The following is a 27,300-nucleotide window of genomic DNA, read 5'->3' on the forward strand; positions in this document are numbered from 1 at the left end:
AAGCCTGCATCTCTTCATTAGAAGAGATTTACTTTAAAAAAAAAGGGAAAATGCTTGCCAGAGTCTTCTCAACAGATGTTAACTGGAGGCTCAGTCTTGCTTGCTGTGATTTTTTTTTTTTTCTCCTTGCTGTTATGTTTCATTTTCTTTTTTTTTGCTTTCTCCTTTGAAAGATTTATGAGGTAAAGAAAAGATCTCTCCTCTGATTCCTGTCCAAGTGTGCTGCTTTCCCTGGGTGTGAAGAGCTCCACTAAAGTGCCCTCATTCACGAGGGACCATCCCGTGGGACTGCAGGGAAACAATGCCCATGGGAAGGGACAGGGAAAGGGAGAACATTCCCAGGTCATTCTCCACTTTTAGCCAAGCTGGATGAGAGGCAGGAATGGGATGAGTTCCCTCTGCTTTGTCCTGCTGTGTTTATGGGACAGCAGGAGGTGAAATCACCTGCACTGCCACCTTCCCTGCATCTCTGCTGGACACTCATCCCTGTCACCATGGTATTTTAGGAAAAATCCCTTTGCCAGGATTTCTTCTCCTGGGAAGCTTCAGCTTCTCCTTGTTTTGCTGCTTTGGGATTGGAGAATCGTTTACCCAGCATGTGAAATTGTTTTAATTTAATGACCAATCCCAGTCCAGCTGTGTCAGGACTCTGGTCAGTCACGGGTTTTTATTATTCATTCTTGTTTTAGCCTTCTGATGTCTCCTTTCTCTTTCTTTAGTATAGTTTTAGTATATCATTGTATAGAATAGAATAGAATAGAATAGAATAGAATAGAATAGAATAGAATAGAATAGAATAATAAATCAGCCTTCTGAGAACTTGGGGTGAAATTCTCATCTCTCATCTCATCCTGGGGACCCTCCCAACACCCCAACAGATCCCTGCCTGCCTTTCCTGTCTCACACACCTGCACAGGGATTCCTCTCTGCTTTTATTAACATTCCCAACTTCCCCCCCTTCCAATCCCAGCTTTGATGTAAAATATCTCTATTTATTTGCTGAGGCTGTAACTCAGTGAAGGTCACTGAGAGCCCCCAATCAGTTTTTAATCAGCTTAACCTGACATGCACTTTCTACCTCCAGGAAGGGGCTGGGAGACTCCATCTGCACAATGCAGCACAACTCCATCCTGCTCTTCATTAAAAAGCAAAATTCACTTAATCTGCTTACCATAGACAAATAATTGACCTCTTGCAATGTTTATTCCTCGGGTGTTTGCTGCGATGCACTCGTAGGAACCTTCATCTTCCTGCTCAACGTTGGGGATTTCAAGAACTCCCCCAGTCCTGTTGTGTTGGATTTTCTTTGCCAAGGATTTTCCATCAGACCTCCTCCAGCTAATGCTTGGGACAGGACTAAGGAATTGTATTTATTGGAGAAAAAGAGACAGCATTGGTTACAGCAGAGGAAAAAGAATGTAAAATCCTTTCTTGAGAGTAGCAATATTTTTTAAAAAGAAATAAATCCTAAGCATGACATACAGAGGTTCATATAAGACTGAGACTTTATAGCATGTCCAGTTTATTTAGGAGCACAGGTCCAAAGAGGGATGAAATCCTCAGCCAGTTCTATGATTTTTCCTTAGGCCAATTTGTGTTTTCCCCTTAGTAACTCTTACCTGGGGCTCAAACCTGTTTTTAAGCCCTGTGACACTGAAGCAATGACTTTGCAAGTCCAAATAAACACCACAGAAGTTCTGAATTATTGACTGGTTCTCCCAGCAAACAAATTCCCTGCAGCACTAAAGGCATTTTCATACCCCAAAATAGGAAATATTGGCCAAGATTTCAAAAGATCTAAAAATACCAATAAATCTAAATATAAAAACAGGAGCCAAGGTAGAAGAGAGCAGACAGAGAATTGAGTGAGGAAAGAACAAAACATTGAGGCTGGAAAGAGACAGAGATAAAAAAGGAATATTTCTTTTTTCATGTTTTTGAAGCTTTCTATCATTTTCATTTGTATTTGGATCAATGTATCCCATACACCACAAAACAGTGAAGTGTGAAGGCAGCTATAAATACATCTTGGATTTCTGGTAATATCACAAACCATAGATGCCTCACTTTCATGATCTATTATGTCACCAAAACACTTTGAAATATTAATAGTCGTGGATTTCACAGTTGTTTGCTGTTTCTGCAAACTGAACTAAGTTTCCTTTTCTAACAAATTCAATTTTTAGATTTTTTACAGGGGCTTTGGCTCAATGCTGACTTCTTTTCTGCTGGAAGTAACATCCAGAGGAACTGAAAACACAACTTTCATGGAAGTTACAAGTCCTTGTTTCCAGTCTCCAAGGTCTCTGCCTGCAGTGCTGACTTACAAAGGATTTATTCCTTTTTAATAATAATAAATTCCTTTTATTCCTTTTTAATTCCTGCTCGCACCTTAAATTATTCAAATTGAAGTCCTTGTTTATTGAACAAAGAAATCAAGTCACAAATACAGAATGGATTAATTTCTTAATAATTCAGGAAGTTTGGGCCTGATTTCTGCATTTTGAGTCTGTGTGTCTGTGATGTTCACAACTTCCTCTGAGCAAGAAGGACCAGAGTTGGGAGAAATGTGAGTTCTCTGAACAATTTCCTACAAACAGGAGTGACTGGGACATGGCAGATATTGTTAACCAGTCAAAGGGCTGCGAAGCAAATCTGAGATTTTATTCCACTTTTCCTCATTTTGGTCAAATTCTAAAAAACTCCAGATCTTTCTGCACAACAGCCACTGTCACCACTACGTTTATTAATTGTCCTTTCCAACAAGACCAAAAGCTATTTCAGATATTTAATACCATTCCTTCCTAGGGAATTTCTAAGGGTTTGTTTTCCCTGGGGGAATTGTTAAAAGGTGCTGTCTCCTCCAGAAACCTCAGCACAGAACCACAGGATCATTCAGGCTGGAAAAGATCCCTGTCAGCAGGATATTTGCTGAAAAATCCTTTTGCCAGGATCTTTCTCCTGAGAAGCCTCAGAAAAGAAATGTAAACAATAATTATCTGATTGCTTGGGATGTGGCCTGGAGATCATTTACCAACAGGTGCATCTTTGATTGGTCCCATGTGAATTGTTTTTAATTAATGACCAATCACCATCAGCTGTGTCAGAATGAGTCAGTCAAACTTTCATTATCACATTCTTGTTTAGCCTTCTGATGTGTCCTTTCTCTATAGTTTGGTATAGTTTTAGCATATAATATAATATAATATAATATAATATAATATAATATAATATAATATAATATAATATAATATAATATAATATAATATAATATAATATAATATAATATAATATAATATAATATAATATAAATATCAGCCTTCTGAGAACATGGAGTTCAGTTACACATTTTCATTTCATTTTGGCAATTGCCTAAGCCGTTTATTTTTTCATAATTCTTTTGCATTCAAGTTCGTAGCACAGGCTAGGGGCACACAATACAAAATCATTTCAATTAATATTTATGTTGTTTTTAAACTTTGAAGGCATTTTTACTCTATTACTTTACAAAATGTCTTTTAATTATTTTTTTTCAAAGTCTATAAAATTATTACTGTTAGACCTGATCCAGATATGCCATGTAGGAAATTTGCCATACACCTACACATTCTTACCAGCAAACATCTACACATCCACAGGGGCTTTCAGCTGGCAGGGGGATCAGATAGGCTTTTCTGGAAATGTACATCCTTGTCAAGATGACCTTTAAAAGAGATGGACTTATAAGCCCTTAAGGCATCTCTCATCACATCCTGGGGACCTCACAACACCACAGACCTCCAAGATCAAGTCCAACCTTCCACCCACTCTCTAATCAGGAGGTGCCACATCTGCTCATGGTTTGAAGCCTTCCATGGCTGGTGACTCCAGAATTTCAGTGTTGCTTTTCCAATGAACCAATTTTTCTAAAAATCCACCCCAAACCACTCCTGGTGCAGCTGGATGGCAGAAGAGCCCATCCCCACCTGGCTCAGGCTCCCTTCAGGTGTTTTTAGAGAACAGCAAGGTTTCCCTCGAGCCTTCTTTCCTCCTGCAGGATTTCTCTACAGCACGTTAGTTTCAGTTATTTATTGAGTTATTTATCCAGTTATTTATTCAGTTGTTATAAAGCAAGGTAGTTTTGGCTGTTTAAAAGGAGCACAGCTCTGGTGCAGCCCCAGCCTGGCTCATGTCTGCTGTGCTCCAGGCAGGAAAACAGCCAGGGGAGCTTCCCAGCCTGGCTGGGACTGATCCACAGCAAGGAGAGCACGGCTGCCTCTCCAAATCCTCCTGCATATTCAGCACTTGGGGAGCAGCAACTGTGCAGCAGCAGCAGCAGCCTGCAGAATGCCAGGAGCGTTTAACTGCTTGCTTTAAAGGCGTCTCTTCTGGATTTAATTTTGTTTTTTTTTTATAACAAAGAGATTAAAGGGAACCAGCAGCCGTATGGGAGGAAAAAAACCCAATAATTAGATGCGTTCTGCCACCTGAAAGAGCTTCATCTCCATATTTCCCATTCTCTCAGCCATTTGTTTTCTCTCAGCTCTGGTTGTTGGTGAGCGAGGGAATTCTGTGCTGACACCAAGGCCAGAGGCAGTGCTGGGTGGGAAAAGGCTCCTTCTGTCGGCTTGGCCAAGGTTTGAGCAGGAGATGCTCCCCTGATCTCCTTCTCCACTCCACAGACTTTTAATCACGTCCTTGGGGATGTCTCAAGGCGAGCTCAGCTCATTTTTGGCCGAACACGAGGGTGTTTGACACTCACTCCTGATGTCAGCTGAGCAGGAGGACAGAGAAACCTCAGAGCTCATCAGCTTTGCTGTGTTTCAAGGCAATAAATCGTTATCTGCACTTGGTTCTCCTGCCAGGCAGCCTGGATTCATCAGGAGGGGCAATTCCTGGGTCAGGGCAGCAGCTCCACCTGAGCTACAGGTAAAGGAGCAGAGTCTGGCAGGGTCCATAACTCAGCCAATGCATGGGATGGACCTTCCTAGAGAATATCTGCATTTCTGCATCGATACCTCACTGCTACAGAATTACCAGCATCTTCAATTGCTGTATTTTGCAGAAAATAATGGTTTTTTGGCTGGTTCCACTTTTTTCTGCTGCTAGTTTCCACCTTTATAACCAAATCTCTTAATAGCAACTCTTACTTAGGCAATGTGAAACCTTTCAAGGTTAAAAAAAATAAAACCAGTTTGATTAAATTTGGTTTTGGTTTTCTAAATAATCTATTTAGAAATTGATGCTTTAAGGAGTAAATCATTCATTTAGAAGGAGGTAATTGTGTATAAAACCTAATTCAGCCTTGTGAGTTTTCGTGGGATTGTTTTGCATGTTCATATTCCTTGGAAGGCCAGGACCTGTCATTGCTTCAGCCCTTGCAGCTTTGGGGTGGCCCTGCCCCTCATTGTCCTTCTGTCCTTCAGTCCCTTCCAATAACCAGATTAAAAATAATAACTGCTTGGGCCTAAAAAGTTTTGGAGTACATGAAGAAACAATGAGTGCACTTCCCAAATTTATTACACTTCATACACAAAGTCTGGCTTTCTCCTGAGTAAATAAGAAAACAGTGCATAAATATGAGAGTGTCTTAGTACATAAATCTGCAGTTTATTTGAAACCTTCAGAGCATCCAGGAGCACTAATTTAATTTATATTCCACCATACAGGCAGCAGAATCACAAAACCATAAGTTACTAACTGGGAAAGAAAAGGAGATGGAAAATATTTTGTGGTTGGTGACAAGTTCTTGTCACAGCGAACGCGAAATTAATTTGTCTGCAGAATTAGAACCCACACCACGAGGGAGGTTTCACCTTTTTCAGCAGAGATGATGCATTGGGACCGTGCCTCATCTTTTGTCCTGTGCATCTGGGGGCCCTTCAAAGGGAAATTCAATCTGCATTTGGGATAATGAAGCCCGTGGTTCGTTAGACAAATGAGCCCGAGCTGAGCTTTGAAAGGCGCATCACTGCTGACACCGGGGAGAATTAGGATCTGAGGAGCGCCATAATTAAAGCATTTAATTTTGGATCCTCCTGATGGATTACCTGGAAACAGCCGTTTTCTGAAGCCACTCTCCTGGAGGCACAGCCTGAGCTGTGTGAGAGGGGATCTGCTCAGCCCTGGAAGGACAAACCCAGGCCTTGCTTTGGTCAGAAATGGAAAAAAGAAACTGGAAACTTCACTTGTGGAGCCCAAAGTCATCCCCATATCTGGGATTTCCCATAACTGACCCTTTTAAAGCCTCCTACATGAACAGTTTGAGAATATACCAGAGGTGAAGCCTGGGATTTTTATGTAAATTTAGTAAAAATGGTTATTTGGAACCCCCTTGGAGCTGTGTGATTATCTACTTATTCCAAGAGCTGCTAGAAAAAAACCCTTCTGTGAATACGTTTAGAGGAATAGGTGGGAACTTCCCATGAAAAATGAATATTCTGGGGTTGAAAGAAATCTTGTTTTATGTTATTCACATATGCTTTTTACAACCTCAGCTGGCAACAGCCCATCTGCAGGGATTGTGAACTGATTATTTCCTTTTCTTTGAGAAGGGAATGAAGAAAAATATAAACCACAGACAGAGTTTAATAAATACGTGCACCAGACATGGAAACTACTTTGCCTTTTTTCATTCCAGGGACTATTCTTATTTATCCAACAAGAAAAAAAAAGTTATTTTGAGAGAAATCTACAGAAAGCAGCACAGTGTAACTCAACTGAACATAATTCTTTCCATGGTGCTCAATCCCCTGAAAGACAGGGAGCAATAATTTGGATATATGGCATGATTAATAGAGCTTGATCCAAACCAGGACTTTTAATCCTGGCATAATATTAAACACTGTCATTGTAATGAATATTGGTGCAGAACACAAAGTCTCATCTCTTCTATTAAACTGCCACAAGCTGCAGGATTTGAAATAGTGGAGCCACTATTTCATATTTCAGTTTTCCCTCTTTCAAAGGATTAAGTGCAAGGTGCAGTTTTTTGCCTGTTTAGATTCATCAGAGAGCTGCACTTTATTTTATAATCCCATCGGAGTGAGCACTAATTTGCTTTTCCAAATCTTCTATTTGTGGTGTCTGCTCTATAAAAGAAGGTTCAAAGTCAAGGACTGGCCTGAGATCCTTTGTCCATTTGGGATCCATCCCTCCAAACCCTCTTTGCAGGGAGAAATCTTTATTTAACCCCTTATTTTCCTCAAAACAAGAAGAACTTCCAGGGCTGGTAGATGATTTGTAAAAATCCTTAGTGATATTTTAATGTGAAGTGCAAAAAGAGCTTTGCAACAGATCCATGTGGAATGCACCTACCCCAGGGTGCCCCTCAGGAGCACATTTGGGTGACTTTCAGCTCCCCCACATTAAAAAAGGCATTTCTGAGATGTTTTAAACCAAGTTTTAAACTCAGCCAAGAGCCTGGCCTCTCCTGGCTGCACCTGAACTGTGGAAGAGCCTTTTGAGCCAGGCCCAATTGGTGTGATTTGCTGTTCCACGCAGAAAAAGAGACGCTATTTCTCTAAATACCACAAAACTACTTTCATTTAAGACTTCTGCAGCCCAAAACCCCAGCGGGCTGCCTATGATCTGCCTTCAGCATGAAAGATTTCTGTTATTCACAGTGCCCAGGCAGCAGCAGCCGCAGCATTGTCGGAGCCAGCGGCCTAACAGTGTGAATATAGAAAATTATGGATAATGGGAAAGCAGTTCTGAAACCTGAGCGAGATAATAACCACCGGTGCTCGTGGCAGATCAGAGGTGCAGCTCAACAAATGCTGGGCTGAATTGATTTTAACATAAACAGACAATAGCAGGGGCCAGGGTTTTAGTGGAATTTGGGAATCTGAAGGTGCTGCTGCATTTAGATGGCTCTGCCTGCAATTGTAAGCGGTTGGAGGCAGGAAACTTCCAGCTTTTCACAATGCCACTAATCACCCGCATACCTCTAGAAATCTGGCCTTATCTAATAAGTTAAGAGTGTTTCACCTGCAATCTGTTTTGCTTGCTTTATTCACATCTAAGTGCCAGCTCTGAAATAAAGCTTTTGCACTGCTGGACATGTTGGTGAAAAGGTGGTTGAAGGCTCTGTTTAGGGAGAAAAAAACCACACAGAGTGAAACCTGTGCAGTTCTGTACGAGACATTGAACTCCTAAAAATAAAATTTAAGAGGAGAAATAGTGAGAAATTCTCCAGTGTCAGCACCCAAGGCCTCTGCTCCCAAGCAGCACCTCCAACACGGGGTGCACATCAGCACTGTGACACCAGAGTGTGTGGAAAGTGGATTTTGGCCATGGATCCCTGGTATTTAGGCAGGATAACTCCAGGGAGGTCTGGCAGCACTGCTTTCAGCTGCACATGAAGAAGAAAATCTACATTAAATCTGCATTAACCCTCTCAGGCATTCCTAAGCGCCGCATAGAAGGGTCTCCCTGAGGGATCTCATTATCCATATGTCCTCTTAGTCCCCTTTTTTCTCCTTAAGATGTTCTTAAAATGGCAAAATCTGTTCATCACATTAACATGACCCATCTTTACCCCTTCACTAAGATGTCAGTGCTTTGTACATCTCATTTCCTGGCTTTTTCTCCAGCATTGTTCAATGCTTTCCATGCAACAGATGGAAATAAGAAATGACAACTTGAAATGTAGAGCCTGCACGGACTAACACACAATTAAGGAGGTATTTAAAGAGAAGTAGCTTGACAGAATTTGGGAAAGAAAATCAGCTTTAGTCTAAGTGTGCTAAAGTCTGCTACTGCTTTTGAGCCAAAAAAAGTCCATATACCTTTAATAAAAATTATCTCTAGTATTAGTTTGTGTAGAAATCTCATCTGAAAGGCAAGGCCATTTCAATCTTATTAACTTTTTATTTGCTTTATTTTTCTACTTGCCAGCCTGGGTTCCAGAGGAACATTTGATTAATTTGTGCTGTCTGCAAGTCAGGCTTTTAACCTCTGGGAAAGCTCTAAACACTTTAAAAGCTTACAGCCTTAAAATGGATTGTCAAAGTGAACTTAAACTAAATAGAGGTCAACAATCTCAGGGTTATTTGGGCTTTTCCAACGATGCTCAGTGGAAAGACTGGGGTTTGTGGGCTGGTTACAGTGATTCAGTCCCCCAGCTGCTCCCTGAATGCAGAGCAGCTGCCTGAGCCACCAGAGCAGCTGGGAACAGGCACAGCAGTGCAAGAAAACACAGAAAAATGCAGGAAAATGGACTTTTGGAAGGAAGGGCTGCTGCTGGGTCTTCCCAGGGCTCCTCAGCATTGCTTTGGAGACAGGAGGGTCAGGAGATCCGTCCCCCCACACTCTTCAAATATAACCTGATTCCCCACGTTTGATTTTTAGCAATGAGAGAGCCCAGAGGAGGCTCCAGGATGATGCCAGGGATGGAGCAGCTCTGCTGGCAGGAAAGGCTGGCACAGCTGGCATTGCTCACCTGCACAGGAGAAGCTTTGGGTGAGCTCAGGGTGGCCCTGCAGGGCCTGAAGGGGCTGCAGGAAACCTCGAGAGAGACAATTGACAGGGGATGGAGTGATGGGACAGGGGGGAATGGGTTTAAATTGAAGAAGGGCAGGTTTATATGGGATATTGGGAAGGAATTCTTGGCTGTGAGGGTGGGCAGGCCCTGGCACAGGTGCCCAGAGCAGCTGTGGCTGCCCCTGGATCCCTGGCAGTGCTCAAGGCCAGGCTGGACAGGGCTTGGAGCAACCTGGGATAATGGAGGATGTTCTTGCTGAGGGCAGGGGGTTGAAATTCGATGAACTGGATGAGCTTTAAGGTCCCTTCCAGCCCAGAGCAGTCTGTGATTCCATGATGCCACACAAGCAAAAAGCCATTCCTTTTGTGATATCTATCAGGGGGTGAGGGTGCAGTTACACCGAGTGCTGTCGCCTGGAGTCAGGTCTCATCTCAGAGTCAAAACTACTCTCAGGAAAGAAAATCTTTGTTCCAGTTTTCCCTCCTCTTCCCACTTTCCCTCCCCCTGCACCCACGTGAGCCTCAGTCATAGCACAGTGCTCTCTCTCATTTCCTTGGGAGCACATGGCCCAATCAAAGCAAGGTTAAAAACCCACAAGATTCCCAAATCTCATTCTGACCAGAATAATTCTAACGTGACAGGAGCAGTGTTAAACCCCAGACTGAACAAAAACAAAGCTCTTACTTTCCCAGGGCGAAGCACTCCAGTCTGGCAGAGGAGCCCTTGGCGGCGTAGGTCGTTTCTGGAAAACGCACCTCAATCTTTGGCTCGTACTCCCCCATCACACCTGTGGAACATCAAAACAGCTCACTGCAGCTGAGCCCAGACCTTCTCGTGCAACACAGCTGCAGGGTGAGAGGGAGGGTGCCATGAATCTCTTCAGAGCCTCATGTTCCACCCGTGATGGAGCAGGTTTAACCTCCTGGGTGGGGTTCAGCCCTCTGCTGAAAACTCTGTGAAATCTCTCCATCTAGGAGAGAAATCTCTTCCCTGCATTTAGGAGTTGAAGAGTGTGACTTTATGCAAGTTTTACATTCCAAGTCTGCTGAGCATCAAGGTTTTTGGGATAATTTTGGGTTCACACCTCTTATCAAGCAACAGTTTTGCCACTAGTCAATCTCAGGACACTGCATTGACTCTATCTGCAAAAAAATTAGAAAATCCCACGTTCAAACTGCTTGCAAAACTCTTAAAATGTCTTTAAACTATCCAAATGTAAGTTGCAGACTTCAGGAAGGCTGATGTAATTAGATGGAATTATCATATTTGAAAATCTGGCTGAACATCTGATAAATCACAGATAATCCAGTATTAATTTAGGGCATTTAATTTTGCAGCAGGTTTGGGATGGATTTAGGAAACTAAACTTTTAGCTGAACTTCTGCAGTATCTTTTATGTGTCTCACAGTGAAACTCATTCCAGCTGCAGGGATGAACATAAATCAGGTATTTTCCTGCAGTGTCTTTGCCCAGATCCCACACAGGAAATGAACCAATTCTTGTTTTATATTTAACAGGCATCTGCATAATATTGTACATTCAACTTCCACTGCTGCCTCAGAGGCTGCCAGCATTGGAGCCAATCCAGAGGCCAGCAGAGAGAATGGGAGAGGAGAAAGGGGCTGATAGAAGGAATCTGAGAAAAGGAATAGTGATGAAAAGGAAAAAAGAATCAGAAAAGATCTTAAGCATCTGCAATCAGAGTTTGTGCCAAATTATTAACTTTGGAGCTGAGGAAGTGCAGCTTTGCTTTGTGTGATCTGCTGATGTTACTGAACAGCAGAGCCTCGCAGTGACAGCATTATTCCATGCTTTATTTATTTATTTATTATTCCATAATGCACAGCTGAGTTTTGTTTATCCTCCAAATCCAAATCTGCACAGACTTTTGTCACTGATTGTTGCCACTGCTTTGCAAACAGCACGAGTATATTGAAACTTAGGTGGGCAAACTCCCAAAACAAACTTTGTGTACAGATTTCCAGGTCTGTATTTCTCCCCATGAACATTTAATTACAAATGTTGCCAGGAAGGCATTGGTACGTGTGCAGGGGAGTTTCTCACCTCGGCAACTCGAGGCAGCTGTCTGGATTTGATATTTGAGCTATACTTAGATGACAAATTTAGAAAGATTTGTTGGATTTAAACCTCAGCATGGGCATGAGGTGGGAAATATTAACGTGCCATGTGACATTCTCTTGTTGTTCAGGGGCATTGAGAACTTTCTTTGTGTGTTCATCTCATCCCTGATAGCTCAAATGTCACTGATGCCTCAGGATTTCAGCTTTTCTATTTTCCATCTATTTGTAATTCTGTAATTCTTCAGTGTGTAACTCCAAACTCAGTGTGAGCTGCTGCTTTCCCATTTGGGGCAGACACAACAATTCCTCTCCAGGCCTGGCAATCAAGGACACCTCACTGCCTCAGGCCCAGAGATGGGAACAAAAGTGAGTTGGGGGCAGCAAACTTGGGGTCAATGACTTCATTACCTGAAGCTGGAATTGGAAGATTCACCCCCAATATGCAAATGGGCCAAACTCATAAAAGTGTGAAAACCAATGATCTATCATCCATTTTTTGGGTGTAGCCCCAAGGGGCTTTGTCTGCCCTAAATGTACCTGAAGCCCTTCAATAAATAGAACAGTTTCAATTAATAGAACAGCTTTTTATTGCCTTAATTCAGTCTGGCCTCTGTTTCAGGTAATCCCAAAAAGCCGTCATCACCGTGGGGCCATGTCCTGCTGCAGAACCTTCACTGGGGCAGTTTTCCCTCCATGGGGATGAACTCCCCCCATCTGGGGCAGGATCTGTTGGGTTTTGAGGCCGCCCAGCCCCTCTGTGCACTCACCATCGCCCCTGAGGCTGAGGGCAGTGGGGGCGCCCCACACCTGGCGCTGAGCCTCGGCACTGCTCACGGCACAGGTGTAATTGCCAACGTCCCAGGGCTCCACCTTGGCCAGGTACAGGTTTCCTGTGGCCTGGGAAACGAAGCGCCGGCTGTCTGCCCCAAGATCCAGGGTGGTGTTGTTGAAGATCCACGTGTAGGACAAGGCTGGAAAACACCAGACATGCATCACACATCCCTTCCCAGCACAACTGGTGGGGAGAATGAGAGAAAACCACTGGGGAGGCACAAATTAGCCAGGTGTGGCATCCACATTCTCTGAACGTGATCCCTTCACCCAGGGTTTTTCTCCTGGGAAGCTGAAAGGCAGCGAGAGAGGCCTCAGAGAAAAGGAAAACAATTCTTATCTCATTTGCTTCTCCTGTGTTGTGCTGCTTTGGAATGTGTTTGGAGATTGTTTACCCACAGGTGATTGTTCCATTGGATTCTGCTGTGAGTTTTTTTCACTCATTGGCCAATCAGGGCCAAGCTGTGCTGGGACTCTGGAAAGAGTCAGGACTTTTCATTATTATCTTTATTTATATATTTAAAATATTCTATATTTATTATCTTTTTAGCATTCAGTAAGTATCCTTTCTGTATTCTTTAGTATAGTATTCTTTAATATAATATAGTATAATAAATAGTACTACTACTACTATTATTATTTATATAATAAATAATATATATTATTTAAATATATAGTAATTAAGAATTTAATAATAAAATATATAATGAATAATTATTTAATAATAAAACTATAAATACATAATATATAGTATATAAATATATATATTTATATACTATATATTATACTATTATATATTATACTATATAATATATAGTATAATCTCTTATACTATATTATATATAGTATAATAATATAATAGTATAATATATAGTATAATAAATTAGCCTTCTGATAAGATGCAGTCCTCCTCATCATTCCTTCCTTTGCTGGTGACCCTGAATTTCACAATAGCCAGGTAAGCATTGCTCGAGTTTTCAGCTCATTTCAAGCCACTTCAGGAGGTCACAGCAGTTTCTGTCCCCTGCTACTTCTCATTTCCCTGCCTAGCCTGCTCCTAAGCAGGAATGGTGGTGCTGCGATGGTGTGGGAAAGCTGCTTTAGTGAATAATTTCTGTTTATGGCGCTTTCCCTCAGAAAATCCAGAGGGCAAATTACTGCTTGGTGCTACAGCTCCTTTCTTCACTCTCAGTATGGAAAAATTAAACTGGTTACATGGAGCTTGAGCACTGGATTTTCATGGAGGGATGAGCTGAGCTGCACAAAAGTATTTTGGAGACAAATTAAAATTTGATCCTATGGCCCATTTGTAAGAACATCCCCTTATCTTCCATACTTCTTGCCCCATTCTCACTTCCTGCTCTTTTCTGCCCCCTTTTCCCACATGGTGCTCCACAATGCAAATCTTTATAATGTACATCTATAAGACCAGGAAACTTGAAACTGATTTATTTGGCTAGCCCATCCTGGAAAAGCAGGCATTCTTGTGAGTTTACCATTCCCTGTTTTGGGAAAGTTTTTTGGGCAATGAGGATCAGGTTCAGAGCTGGTCCCCCAGTGTGGGGTGGCCCAGGGTGTCCTGGCAGCCCCTCTGTGCAGCTGCTCTGCACCCAACAGCAGGAGCAGGGCTCAAACCCTGCCTTTTACAAGCCACAGTAAATCACAACTTTCCAAATCTACCAGTTTAGCTCCTCTTAATTAAATGCATAATTCATAAGCTAACAGTGTTCTGCCAACAGCTTCATTTTTACACATTTCCCCCATCAACAACCCCATTCCAAAAAGATTATTTACGTTGCTTTCCCCCCCTCAGCTCCAGCTTGGGAGCAGTATGGTAATAAGTCTGCAAACTCCAGTAGTTTTGTGGAGTTTTATGTTATCAGCTTCCAGCATTTTAGGACTCTCATTAGAAATGATGCATCTCCAGGGAGCAATCAATGACACTTTCTATACTTGGCTAAATCCTGCAACGGGCTCCCTTTTCCTGCAGATAATGCGAAACTTGGCCGTGCTCTGCAGTAAACCTGGGAGATGCAGCAATTCATCCTCAGCGTGTGCAGGTCCACGTGCTCACCCACAGGATCAAAGCCCCACTTTTGCATATTTACCTGCCCTTGGACTTTGAGGTGCCTTAAAGCATCTATTTATTGAAGGAAATCTGGAGGTGGGAGGGTTTTCCTGCAGGATCAGAAATAAGGGATGCAGCAGTCTTGCAGAGACACACAGACTGTTTCCCTGTCTCAGGAACAGGTTTTTGCTGACTGCAGACTGTCTGGGCAAGCAGACCAAAGTGTGCAAAATTCTGATTTCAGCTCATTTTTTTTTGAAGGTCTCTAAGCTGCAAGACGGGGACTGTACAGAAAACGCTGAAGATTTGCAGGTAAATATTTTAAGCTGTGTTAAATTAAATGTTGTCCACATTTCTGTGGAAGAAATCCCTTGGATCTGCCTTCTCCCCAGATTTCCCAAAGCACTGAGGGCTGGTACCCCAATGTGTTTTCCTGCCAAATGGAATTCTTGCCTTCCTCCTTACTCAGACCTGCACTAAAGCACCTCTGGAAAATAAAACCACTCTGAGTGCTTGGACCTGACCTTTGGATGCCCAGATTTCCATGCCAGGATAGCTTAAACAAGAGAATCTGGGAATAATTTTAAGAATGAGTAATAGGGAAAAGCAGTTTGGAATTTCTCTGCCAAATTCTGGTGGTGGCAATTACAGAGTGAAGAAAGCCCTGACCCCCTCTAAGGGCATCCCTGTACCTGCCAAGACTCCAAAAGGATTCTCAGGAAGGACCTTTAAAATATTTTATGGCATGGAACCAAAACCAGCCATGGGAGCAGGTGATGCAGCTGAATTCTCTGTGCAAGATGGAATAAAATAAAACTCTATTAATGCCAACTTTGTGCAACACAGACATTCTTCAGGAGGTCAATCTGTGAATTAATTAATCGATAAAAGAGAACCAGACCTTTTCTGTCCTGATTTCTGTTCTCAGGGGGCTCCAGCTGACTTCATTTTCTGAAGATTCTCCCTGCCTGCTCCCCACCATTGCTTCAGGGACTATTGATGAATTTTTCCATTAATGGGAACAAGCACAGGCCCCTCTTAGTCATATTTAAATCCTTTTTCCCCCAGTATGAGGGATAGAAACACTCCCCCTCTCCTAGCTGCAGGTTCATCCTCACCCATCTGCAGGCCATCCTTGCCTAGAGCCTAATTCAGCTCCACTAAACTCTGTAGAAACCCTAATTTTAATTGACTTCAGTGGGAGTTGGATGAAATCTCAAGAGGAAGGAGCCAAACTTTGGAGATTGAACTCTTTTTTTTCATGCTTTAAAGGCATTATACCAACAACCTACTCCCTTACTCAGGATCTTTTCTTGGAAAGTTACTACAGCAACAGGTAATACAGTAAAAAATCCAGAACTGTGTTATAAAATCTTTCATTTTGGGCCACTTGGAGTAAACTAGATGAGCAGATCCACTGAGTGAGCCAAAAAATGGAGAAAAGGTGCTTTGCTCTCACTTTTATGGCAGAGCAGGAGTTATTTTATAGTGCTGCAATGTTAGGGTGTGTTTATTTGGGTTTCTTTTTTTTTTAATTTGTGGTGTCAGTGTCTCTTCTCACCCCAGAGACCCCAAAATCTGGTTAATCCACCTTCTCCTCCAGGTGGGCAATTCCTGAGCTTGGCCAGGCTGGAGAGCATCTCCCACCTCTGCCAGCCCTGAGAGTTTCCCTGCAGAGCTCGGCTGGGAATGAGCTGATAATCATTCCTGATAGACAGATCTGGGGGGATTGAACATTCCAGTGCTTCCCTCAGCCCGAGCAAACCCAAACCAGTGCTGCTGCTCAGGCTGGGCTCAGGGAGGGGGATTGAAGATTCACAGGAGCAGAGAGAAAGGCACTCCCAGCCCATGACTGGGTTCTGTAGAGGGAGAGACACTTCAAACCCTCCCTTTCAGATCCTGCACTTTATCAAGGGCAGCATTTAATAGGAAATGCAGAAATCAAAGGCCCTTTCTCAGCTCATCTCCTCCCATCCTCTGCACACACCCAGTTTCACGTTTCACCTCCTTCCCCAGCCTCCTGCAGGCTGAGAATTGGGAATTTTTACCCTCCCAAGCAGGTCCACAGGGGGCTCCAGCATCCTCAGGAGTGTTCTGGGGTTTATTTATCCTCCCTACAGCAATGTCAGCACTCAGGAAAGCCCAGAGCCTCCGTCCCCCTCCCAGCCCTGGCAGCTCTTGCACACCAATAAATGCAAATGCAGAGTGATCCTGCTGCTCCTAACAAGATTAGCAACTTCCTTAAAGCTCTGCAGGGAGCCAGCTCGGAGGAAACAGCCTTTAGATCACGCTTCACTTCTGAGGAAATAAATGAACAACAGTCCACCCCATAGCCTTGTGTCAAGTATTACCATTTAGGCAGCAGCTTCTGAAGCACAGGCAGGTCAAGCTCGTGTTTAGCTGCAGAAATTAAAGCTTCTTCCAGCTTCCTCCCTCCATGCCTTTCCTTATCTCAGAGATCTCTAGAAACCAATTTATTTTTTTTCACCAGGAAAACATTACTATATTACAATAGAGTAAAATATTGCTATATTACAATAGAGTAAAATATTGCTATATTACAATATAGTAAAATATTGCTATATGTTGATTACACAGGGGAAAAGGGCTGACCTAAAGAACTTAAGGCAGAGCTGGGATGAGGTTGAGGGAGAAATCCAGCTCACCTGGTCCCCCCTGCCCTGCTGAGCCTCACTAACAAGCAGAGGGATGGCAGAGCTGAACTGTGCAAGGTGTGGAAATGAGCCTCATAAATAACCAGAGACATAAATTAGTGAGGAGGGGCAGGCTGAGGGAATAAAGAATAAAGGGGTTGGGCTGGGTCAGGTAACCTGGGGCAGCCCTGCTCTTGCTTTAAAAACTAATTACAGGCTGTGATTTTTTTTTGTTTGTTAACTGTAATTTTTAATGTCCTACTTGATCTAAGATATAAACTTGGTTGGGTATTTTTTTATTTCATGCTTGTGTTTGATCAGTCGTGAAAGTCCTAATATTAGTTCACAGCAATATGGAATTCTCTTTTTGTTCTCTGAGATGCTTTAAAGCTGATGTGAAAGCTGCTGGAGAAGCCTTTTTGTACATTTGTTTGTTTGCTTGGTGAGGTTTGTTTGTTTTTGGCTTCTAGCTGACTAATATATTTTTGTCCTCTATTTAAATGAATCACTCATTTTTCTTGTACAAAAATAGGTTAGCAGTGCTCTCAGCTAAGAAACCAGCACACAAAAAAGAAGCAGCACATCTTTTCTTGTCACCTCTATTGGAAAATGAGGTTTAATTCCAATTGAGCTTTAAATATTTTAAATATTTTTGACCATGGACCAACACTTTAGGTGTCTGATAAGCAGCTGGGTGTCCTGATGAGCTCTGCAGAGTTTTCCTGTGAGCAGGAGGTTTGACTCCAGTGCTGTGGTGCAGGACCAGACAAACTTGGCAACGTGAGAAAGAGAAGTGAGACACTTCCCTGGAGACCATGGGTGGTAGAAACACTTCTGCAGCTCTCATTCCATCTCCTTGATGTTATAGGGGAGGAATTGAATTAATGAACCCTCCTTGTTTTCCAGTCTATTATTTCTATTCCTCTTCTTCTATTGTTATCCTGGCTTTCAGAGGTTGGCAGGAGGTTTTACCCAGTGCTTCCTATTTCACATTTCCTATATTAATAGCAGCTGCTTCAAACAACTGCTGTACAGAGGGTTCCTGTCTTCCTTCAAGTCATTACATCACAGGAAAGGCAACTCTTTCCCTGCTGCTGGGGCTTATCTTCCAAATTCCTTGACATCTCTCTAATTCCTGACACATTTAAAGTGCTGCACACAGCTCTTGTAATGTGAGCTGGGAGCACAGTTTGTAATCCTTCCTCCTGTAGGTATTGAGAGGTGGAGGCAAGGGCTGCAATTAAAAAAACCTAAATATACAATCCTTTCCAGCAAAAATGACTTCCCAAGCATCTTGAAATAGTCTCTGACTTGTCATGGCTCGCACCACGTACTCCATCCCCATGGTATATAATTCTGGATGCTGAGCAGAGTGTTTAGGGATGACAAAAGGACTCGGGCTCTGCTCTCTGGGGACTTGTTATTGCAGGGAATGGATTTTCCAGGCTGGTCAGCAGCTCCCAGCTGCAGGAACACTCTGGGAAAGGCTTTGCTGGTGGATACCATTTTGTCACTTCAATTAATCTGGGGGGAGCTCACCTGGTAACTATTTATTTGTTCTGAATGTTTTCCTCCCCTCCTTCCTATTTGTCAAATCATAATTTTACCCTGCAGCAGGAGGGAAATGGATAGTTCAGTGGCTGCAGGATGGATGTGTTGTCTTTCTGCCTGTCCCACTGATGCATTTGAGGAACTCTTTGAAGCCTCTCGTGCCCTTAAGGACCTTGTTTCACTTCATCTCCTTGATTATATCCTCCTTTCATATGGCTGTAAACACCCAGTGAGCTGACACTGCCTCTCCCTAGGACTGGAGGGGCTGCTGGTGATTGATGGGCTTTTCTCCCTCTCTGAAATGCTGCCTCCTCTTTCCACATCACTATTCACCTTCTCCTGGGAGTTTGGCTCATAACTGCTGCTTTGAGAAGGATTGAGCATTGCTGGGAGCGGGACATGGGAAACTGCAGCTCCTGTGGGTGTGTGGTCGCTGCTGCCAAAAGCAGGAAGGGAGTCATCCTAGAGCTGCTCATTCTTTAAGGGCAGAACAGGACAATTTGGTAACTTTGTCATTGATATTTCCCCTCTATTAATGAATGTTTGCTTTACTTGCTTAAAATTTTCACCTGGATTTACGCCACCCAGAAAGGAAGATCTCCAGGGGCTTATGGTGAGCACCCCCAAATAATTAATCAGAAAACTCCTTTTCATTCCCCATCTGAAGCACTGAAACCTGATCTAAGCCCTCCTTTAACCAGGCAGCTCACCTCTCCAGAAGCCCCTTCCAATCTAAATTATTCTCTCATTATCAGGCAGGGATAAAATCAGGGATTCAAGAGCAGAACCCAAACCTTCAAGACAAATGCAATGTGTCCGATGCAGGATTCAAAGGAGGGCACTGAGCAGCAAGCACTAAAGGGGAAAGGAGCCTTTCCATGCAGACCTGGTGTGGTTTTGGTGCAGGAGGAAATGCTGAGGGCTGATTTTCTGCCATTCCATGAGACCCAAGGCCCTGGGATAAGCAGGAATGTCAGCAGAGAGTCTTCATGCTGTCCTTGCCGTGCCCAAGGAATGACAGGTCACATTTATACCTTGAGTTTTAGGTTTTTCTGTTCTGTTTTGGTGTGCAGCTTTTAGCTTTATATTAAGTGTTACTGGGATCTTTCCACAGGGTGGTGAGGACAAAACAATCCTGTTCTAGCTGGAGACTCAAGGACAATCTTCAAACTTCAGGCCCAAAGCACAAACAACAGGAAAAGAGGAGGGCAAGCAAGCGAGGAGGATGAAACTTCATCATTTGAAGCTATTAATTGGACAGTTGGCAAATGGAGTAAAACTTATAAAAATGTGAGATCTTGTGACCAACCCCATTTTGGAGCCATCCAGGCAGAGCCACAGCTGTGGCTCAGGTAATGCCAGGGTGTGGCCTTTGAAGGCACTGCAATAAATATCCACTTTATTCCTCTTAACTCCATTTAGCCTCTGTTCCAGCTCCTTAACACATCACTACTCCCTGATATAATAATAAAATAATGAAAATAATTAAATAATAAAAATAAAATACAAATAAAATACAAATAAAATAATAATAATAAATAATAATAATGAAATAATAAAACTAAAATAATATAAATAAAATAATATAAAATAATAGGAAATAATAAATATAAATAAAATAAAAATAATAAACCTAAAATAATAATAAATAATAAAATAATACAAAAGAATAAATATAAATTAATTAATTAAAAAATAGAATAGAATAATAATGAAATAATAATATAATAATAGGAAATAAGGAAATAATAGGAAATAATGAATAACAATAAAATCATAAAATTAAAATTAAAAGAACACAAAATAATAATAGAAATAATAATAAAATAATAAAAAAGGGCCCTGAAAAAGCATTAACCCAGCATCATTTGAAGAAACAAAATCCAAATTTGTTGTAAACCCAGGTAATTGATGCAGGAGCAAATATACCTCCATGGTGGGGGGGAGTTCCACAGAGCAGGACCACTCCTTGTCCCTCTCTCACTGACACCGGGCTTCTCGGCCTCGTCTCGAAGTTTTCCAGGTCTTGAGGGAGAAGGAGAAAACAAGGCCTGGTTATTGTCCATCAGAGCTATTCCCAACTGCATCCCAATTTATTAACTCAAAACCAGCCACATATTGGACAGCAGAATTTAATTTCCTGGAGAAACTGTATGCAAGAATAGCTTGTCCAACCTGATATTGTGGAATTACAGGATCATTGAGGTTGGAAAAGACCTCCCAGCTCCTGCAGTCCAACCATTACTGAGTCCTTTGGCATTCACAAAATATTTATTCCTGCAGCATTTCTACTGCAACTTTGGGAATTTGTGTTTACAATTTCTATTTGCAAAGCCAGTCTATTATTCCACTGCTTTTCCAGCATCATTTTTTTGGAACTTGCCAGGCTGGATCTACATGAGTTGGAAAAAAAATGTATTTTGTTGTGTTTCCTTTTCCATAGAAATAGAGAACAGCTGTGTTCTATATATACAAGTGATAATTAAAGATCAGCAGGACTCCCACAGAGTGTAGGTTTAAATGATGATAAAAATATGTTGTTTTCTTTAAGATTCTGGGCTGGCCCAAACTGGCTGCAGTGTTTGGATATGTTTTGATTGCCTTGAGCTTTAGCACTGGTTTTAGAGGGGAGAAGAGAGGACTTCCAGTGGGAAATCTCCTGTCCATGCCCATCTCCCACAGGTGATTTTTATGGCTCTTAATGTCTATTTTTCAATCTGCTGCTTCCTCATGTTTCACTGAGATGTTGAAGAATTACCAGCTTGGTTCCTGTTAATTCAATTACAAAACATGACACAATAGCTGTGCTTTTAAAAGAAAAGATTATTTACTTTTTGATCCAGTTCTCATCCTAATGAGAACCCTTCCCATTTTCTTAGAGCCATTTGGGAAATGATTGCTCGAAACTCATTCAAAATATGCTTCAATACAATAAATATCAGCTTCCCCTTAAACCTCTTTATACCACAGAGCTGTAAACTGCCTGCCCTAAGCTCATTTTATTTACCTTGCTGCAGATTCTTGTTTCAAACAATTGTTCCATTTTTCATCAGCTGAACACCAACCTGAGCCAGAGTTCAATAGAGAGAAACAGCCCTCGTTGGTCAGAGCAATAACGATTACTACCTGTACAGCCTCAGCTATTTATGTCAATATATCAATTTTCTCCCCCTTAGCTGAACTTTACACAGTTAATTTTTCTTTTCCTCCTCTTCATCTCCTGGATATTGGTCTCCTATGAAGACATTGTCTGCTCAGAGGGGGCTGGATTGAATTAAGCACCTGTAGCACCTCCTCGTGCTGTCATAGCACAATGGATGGGCCCTGTCAATACACGGGGAAAGGGTTTTAAACTCTGATGTTCTTTTAATTGCCTGCTGGCTACAGCTCTGCCTTGGATTCTGGGTAGTCCAAGGGGGAAAAAACACAAGAAAGGCCAAGAAAAATAGAAAAAAAAAATTATTTAGTTGTATTTCACCCTCTAATTCTATATAAAAGACAAGATAGTAGACGGACATAATATGACTAATTAGAGTTTGGCTTCATTAGAGTCCAGTGTCTGAATTTGTGGGTTTATTTACTCATTTTGAAAATTCCATCCGAGAAATTTTACCACATTTTCTTTCTTTCCTGGCAATTGTTTTCTGAGAAGAAAAAGGCCAGCACCAAATATTTGTGTGGAAAAATGGTCCCTGGAATTCCTGTCAAGATTTGCTTGGGGTGCCTGCTCTGAGGCTTTGTGCCCTGGGATAAGGGAGGAAAAGATCCTCAAATTTCCATATTTATTATATTAATTTTTTTTTTTTAATATTAGAAAGGTGCAAAAATTCAGATTTTTTTAGGATTCAGGCACCAACAACAAAATTGGTTGCAGTTCCTTCAGCTGGTAATACAAAACAAATTGCAATTTCTACTTAAAAATAGAGTTAACACCCTCCCAAAAACTCTGGGGCAGTATGGAAAATCTGTGCACTCTAAGTAATTCTTCCCAACCTTTTCACTGTGGGAAATCAGCCCTATTTTTTATTTTTTTGCTGAGAACAAAATTTCAGTTGTTATGAGACATCCCAGAAAGGAGGGAGAAAAAATAAAGGAAGCACAGTGCAGCAGCAGGAAAAGGTTTTCCTGACAATTGAGAATTAACTGTGTAATACCTCGCTCTGAAATGGGAATAGATTTTGGAAAGTAATGAGCTGCTAGTAGCAATTTTTAGTTTAATGACACAATATGTCATGTTATCAGTTTTACTCTCATTTTAGGTGCTGTGTCACCTGTCCGTGTCTCTCCATTAAAACCGTGACGAGTGTCCCTGACTGGAATAATTAAAAGCAGGAGGATGAGATCTCTGAGGGATCTGCTGTTTTGCAGGGAGCAGGACTATTTTTGATTGTACAATGGAATCATGGAATGATTTGGGTTGGGAGGGACCTTGAAGCTCATCCAGCTCTACCCCTGAGACAGCTTCCACCATCCCAGGCTGCTCCAGCCCCAATTCCAACCTGGTCTTGGGCACTGCCAGGGATCCAGGGCAGCCAGAATTTCTCTGGGCACCTGTACCAGGGCCTGCCCACCCTCCCAGGGAACAATTTTTTTCCCAATATCCCATTTTCCCAATTTTTCCCAATTTTTCCCCACTTTTTTCCCAATTTTTTCCCATTTTTTTTCCCAATAGCCCTCTCCCTTTCAGTTGAAACCATGTGGGGATGAAGTTGGCTGTGCCTTTTCAACCTCCACTTTCCAACCTTGAGGTTCAAAATCCGTGGGCAGGAGTTTGGCCTCTTTCATGGCCTGTTTGTAGCTTTGATATACAAAGCAACTCGGATTTTCCAGTGAGGGAGAGGAGATTTCCATCCCTTTATGCTTATTAATCATAGGTATAAAAAAGCAGCTGTGGAGGCACATAAATCATCATTTAATCTCTTCATCTCACCCATGACAGGGACAAATATGCAATGTCCTTATTTAACCCAATTTTTAAAGGCCTTTAGGAAAAGACATTTTCTTTAAAGAATTCACTGCACTGCTTAACTCCGAGATCTTCATCATTCTGCATCCTTTAGAAACCCTCACCTCCCCAAAATTTCACAGGCCAAACCAGAAATGATCTTTTGCTTTGATTGATTTTGATAGATAATTGTACAAAGTGAATTTATTCAGTGCCTTTTTCTGTAATAAAGAATCATTGAAGAACAAAAGAGCCCCAAACCTCTGAAAGAGCAAACCAAGGCAAAATAGATGAAGAGAATTCATTAGTAGAGTCGGTGTTGCTTCTGTTTTCATCTTTATTGGACTCTTCCTGCAGGCAGGCAGCATCTCCCATGGAATATTGTGACACCTCATTCGAATGGGTTCAATAATGAGCTATAAAATAATCCACTTTTGCTTTGCAGTCCAGGTGGATGAGAGAGGAAAGAGGTGGACCCTCAGAAATAATGTTTGTCTTTGACACAAAGATTTCTCCATCTATTTCCCTACTTACAGGGTTGCATTTTCGATGATTTATTGCATTTTGAAATGCGTTAAGTGTATATATATAGGAAAAAAAAATTACCTGAGGATACAAATGCAGATATTCTACTTTGTTCTTGTTATTCAGAAATTCTGGCTGCTGTCAAAAGCCCTTCTCCTTGCCCTGGGTGTTCGTTTACACCAGGAGAGCACAAGCACTGTGTTCTTCCAGCTCCTGTTCCCTAGCACAGCTCTATAACGTAACATGACATAACCTAATAAAGCAGAATGTTGCTTGTCAAAAAGAGTATCAACTAAGAAGGCTAAGATCAGGTGTTTGGCACACATTTAGATTGCTAATATGCACTTAGGAATAAGATGACTATTTAACAGATGGTATATTTGCTAACTTCAGTGTTTCTGCAGAGATCTATAAATAAATTATCACCTAGTTCCTACATAATTCCTTTCATTCTTTGTCTGTATTTATCTCACTTGAAGAACAACAAGTTCCCTCACACTCCATTGCTCTCTCAGCTGCGAGTTTTAACAAAAAAACCACTTTTTTTTTTTTTTTCCCCTGGATCTGTGCATGTTGGCAGACTGCTCTTGGTGGAGCAGGATTAATCAGTTGGATGTGATAATGAGGTCGTGGGGGCCAAGCAAAATGCTCAGTGATCCTTCCCAGGGAGGAGTGGGAATGATGCAGGGACTCAGCTGCGGGTGGCACGGCCTCGTCTCCTGCAGGGCTGAGCTCTCAGCACCCCAAACAGATGGCATTTTGTGGGGTGGGGTCAGGGAAGGGCCTTTTCTGATGGGAGCAGGAGTTCTTGGGGTGGGGGAGGCTGTCAGCCCCTCGCTGGGAATGAGGGGAGGAGTGGGGAGAAGAAATGGGTCAGAGCATTTTTCGCTGGTGTAACCCAGCTTTACCCTCTGGGCTCAAGGATGTCATCATGTGCAGAGGGGGGCATATGTGGCCCGAAGTTTAGAGTCCGACTAGCTGAGGGCGAAAGGCCGACGCCCCTCTGCAATTCCTGGCCAGCACCCCTTCGGCGTCTGAGGGCCTCGGGCTGTGCTGGCTGCGGACTGGCTCACACCGCTGGTATTGGGGAGGAACGGAGCTGACCATTTCCCGGGGGTTAAACATCGGTTTATTGAAGGTGTTGCGGGATCCAAACGCGGGAAAAAGTTTTTTCATAGGGGGTGAAACAGGATTATAAAGGAGGGGGTGGGTACAGGCGGAACCAATCGGGAAAGGTGAGGGGATGAACTTCACAGAACTGATACTCCATGGAGACCAATAATCAAAAGGTAAAGGAGGTGTCCTGGGACCCCAGCCAGCCACCATCTCCAGAGAGAAGGTTCTCGAAACCTGGGAGGAGAAAGGGAGTGATTGACTGGACCTAGGGAGGAAACAACTTTCACTTATAAGGGAAACCAGGGGAGGAGCAATTACACATCGGCAACTATGAATAGCGGTTACTATAGCAACTTAGCTGACAGGCTAGCCCTGGCGGGAAAAACTGGGGGAACGAAACCATTTTACACATAATAGGGGAGAACAATACATAAATTGGGGGAATAACACAAGAAACTTAACAACACACTACAACAATCATGGAATTACAGAAGGTTAAACCTTAAAGCTCATCCCATTCCACCCCTGCCATGGGCAGGGACACCTTCCACTATCCCAGGGTGCTCCAACCTCCCTTTATCCTGATTTATGGCCTGAAAGTCTTCCAGGTAGATGTTAAACAGAATAAAACCAGAGCTTGAGAAGAATATCAGTGTTGAAGAAGAATATCAGTATCATTTTTCACCTGGTGTAACCCAGCTTTACCCTCTGGGGTCAAGGATGTCATCATGGAATTACAGAAGGTTTGGGTGGGAAGGACCTTGAATCCCATCCCATTCCACCCCTGCCATGAGCAGGGACACCTTGCACTACCCCAGGATGCTCCAACCTGCCTTTATCCTGATTTATGGCCTGAAAGTGTTCCAGGTAGATTTTAAACAGAATAAAACCAGAGCTTGAGAAGAATATCTCTGTTGGATGAAGATGACCATCACTTTGCTGTACAAATGTGCCAGTGAGAGAAGCAAATCCAGGCTGGGGGAGGTGTTTGCCTGAAAAAATGGTCTCTGGAGACAGCAACAAAATGGAAGTGGTGGACAGAAAACTTTCCTGCTGAAGCAATTCCATTAATTAATAGGTTAATTAATAGGTTCAGCCATACCTTATTTTTTCCTTAATGTTTTAAAGCTCCTAAAAATTGAAATAATCATAAATCCCAGAGTGCTTTGGGTTGGAAGCACTTAAAGCTCATCCTGTTCCACCCCTTGCCATGGGCAGGGACACCTTCCACTAGACCAGGGTGCTCCAAGCTCCAGTTGCTGACTGCTCTTTAATATATTTATTTTAATTTCCCCACTATTACCGACATCTGGGTTTTTTGTTTGCTTTATTTTAATTTAAAACTGCCTTTCAGGTGTTGGAATACCAAATTTAACTACACAACAAAGTGATAGGTCAATTTTCCTGGGATTAGGGAACTGCTTCCTAAATATATTGGATAGGAACAAAAACCAAATCACAAGCAGAAACTCATTTATTTCAACCTCCCAATTGTGTTTGAAATTCCTGAACCTGCTCAGGGACAGTCCACCCAAATCCATCCATTCCAAACCAGTCCATCCTAAGAAGGAGCATAGAACTTCTCCAAGGAAACCAAGGAAATTTGGGTGTTTTAATATATGAAATTTTTACAGACAATTAGAGAAACTCCAATTTATCACCTTGCATAATTACCACAGTTCATCTGAATTAAAGTGATTTCATGCTTTCTTGAACTTTTGATAATTTTTTTTTCCCCTCATAAATGTTTCGTCATTACATAATCCCAAATATAATGGCTGTAATTACTTGGTATTGAAATGTGCAATGAATGTTAAGGCATGAGGAGTAAGAGCTCCTCACAAATCAGCCACGCTCCTGAGGACAAATCAATACAATTCCTCACATTTCCATGTGCCTGTGTCAAATTGTGATAGATCACTTCTGTTCCCCTTTTTTTTCCTTCTGTGTCTCCTCTAGCCTGTGATATATTGCAATGGGAGAGGTGTTCCTGCAGTGAGGCAGCACAACAGGAGTTTCCTCACAGGGAAATGGGGCACAAAGCTCAGCACTTTTCCAAGGAAGCT

At 42.2% G+C, this 27,300-nt stretch overlaps 1 protein-coding gene across 2 annotated transcripts in view; it reads right to left on the bottom strand.

Moving 5' to 3' along the window:
• The window catches only part of CNTN6 (contactin 6), a 131,788-nt gene that overhangs the window by 41,452 nt on the left and 63,036 nt on the right, over window positions 1-27,300 (bottom strand). For both annotated transcript variants that reach the window (XM_064724073.1, XM_064724072.1), the window contains exons 5-8: window positions 20,578-20,673; window positions 12,312-12,515; window positions 10,148-10,250; window positions 1,172-1,356 (exon numbers count right to left, since the gene is read on the bottom strand). In XM_064724073.1, the coding sequence (XP_064580143.1) occupies window positions 1,172-1,356; window positions 10,148-10,250; window positions 12,312-12,515; window positions 20,578-20,673 (588 nt within the window). The remainder of the gene's footprint in view (window positions 1-1,171; window positions 1,357-10,147; window positions 10,251-12,311; window positions 12,516-20,577; window positions 20,674-27,300) is intronic.

Source organism: Zonotrichia leucophrys, chromosome 12 (assembly GCF_028769735.1).
Source record: "Zonotrichia leucophrys gambelii isolate GWCS_2022_RI chromosome 12, RI_Zleu_2.0, whole genome shotgun sequence".
Lineage (NCBI taxonomy): Eukaryota > Metazoa > Chordata > Aves > Passeriformes > Passerellidae > Zonotrichia > Zonotrichia leucophrys.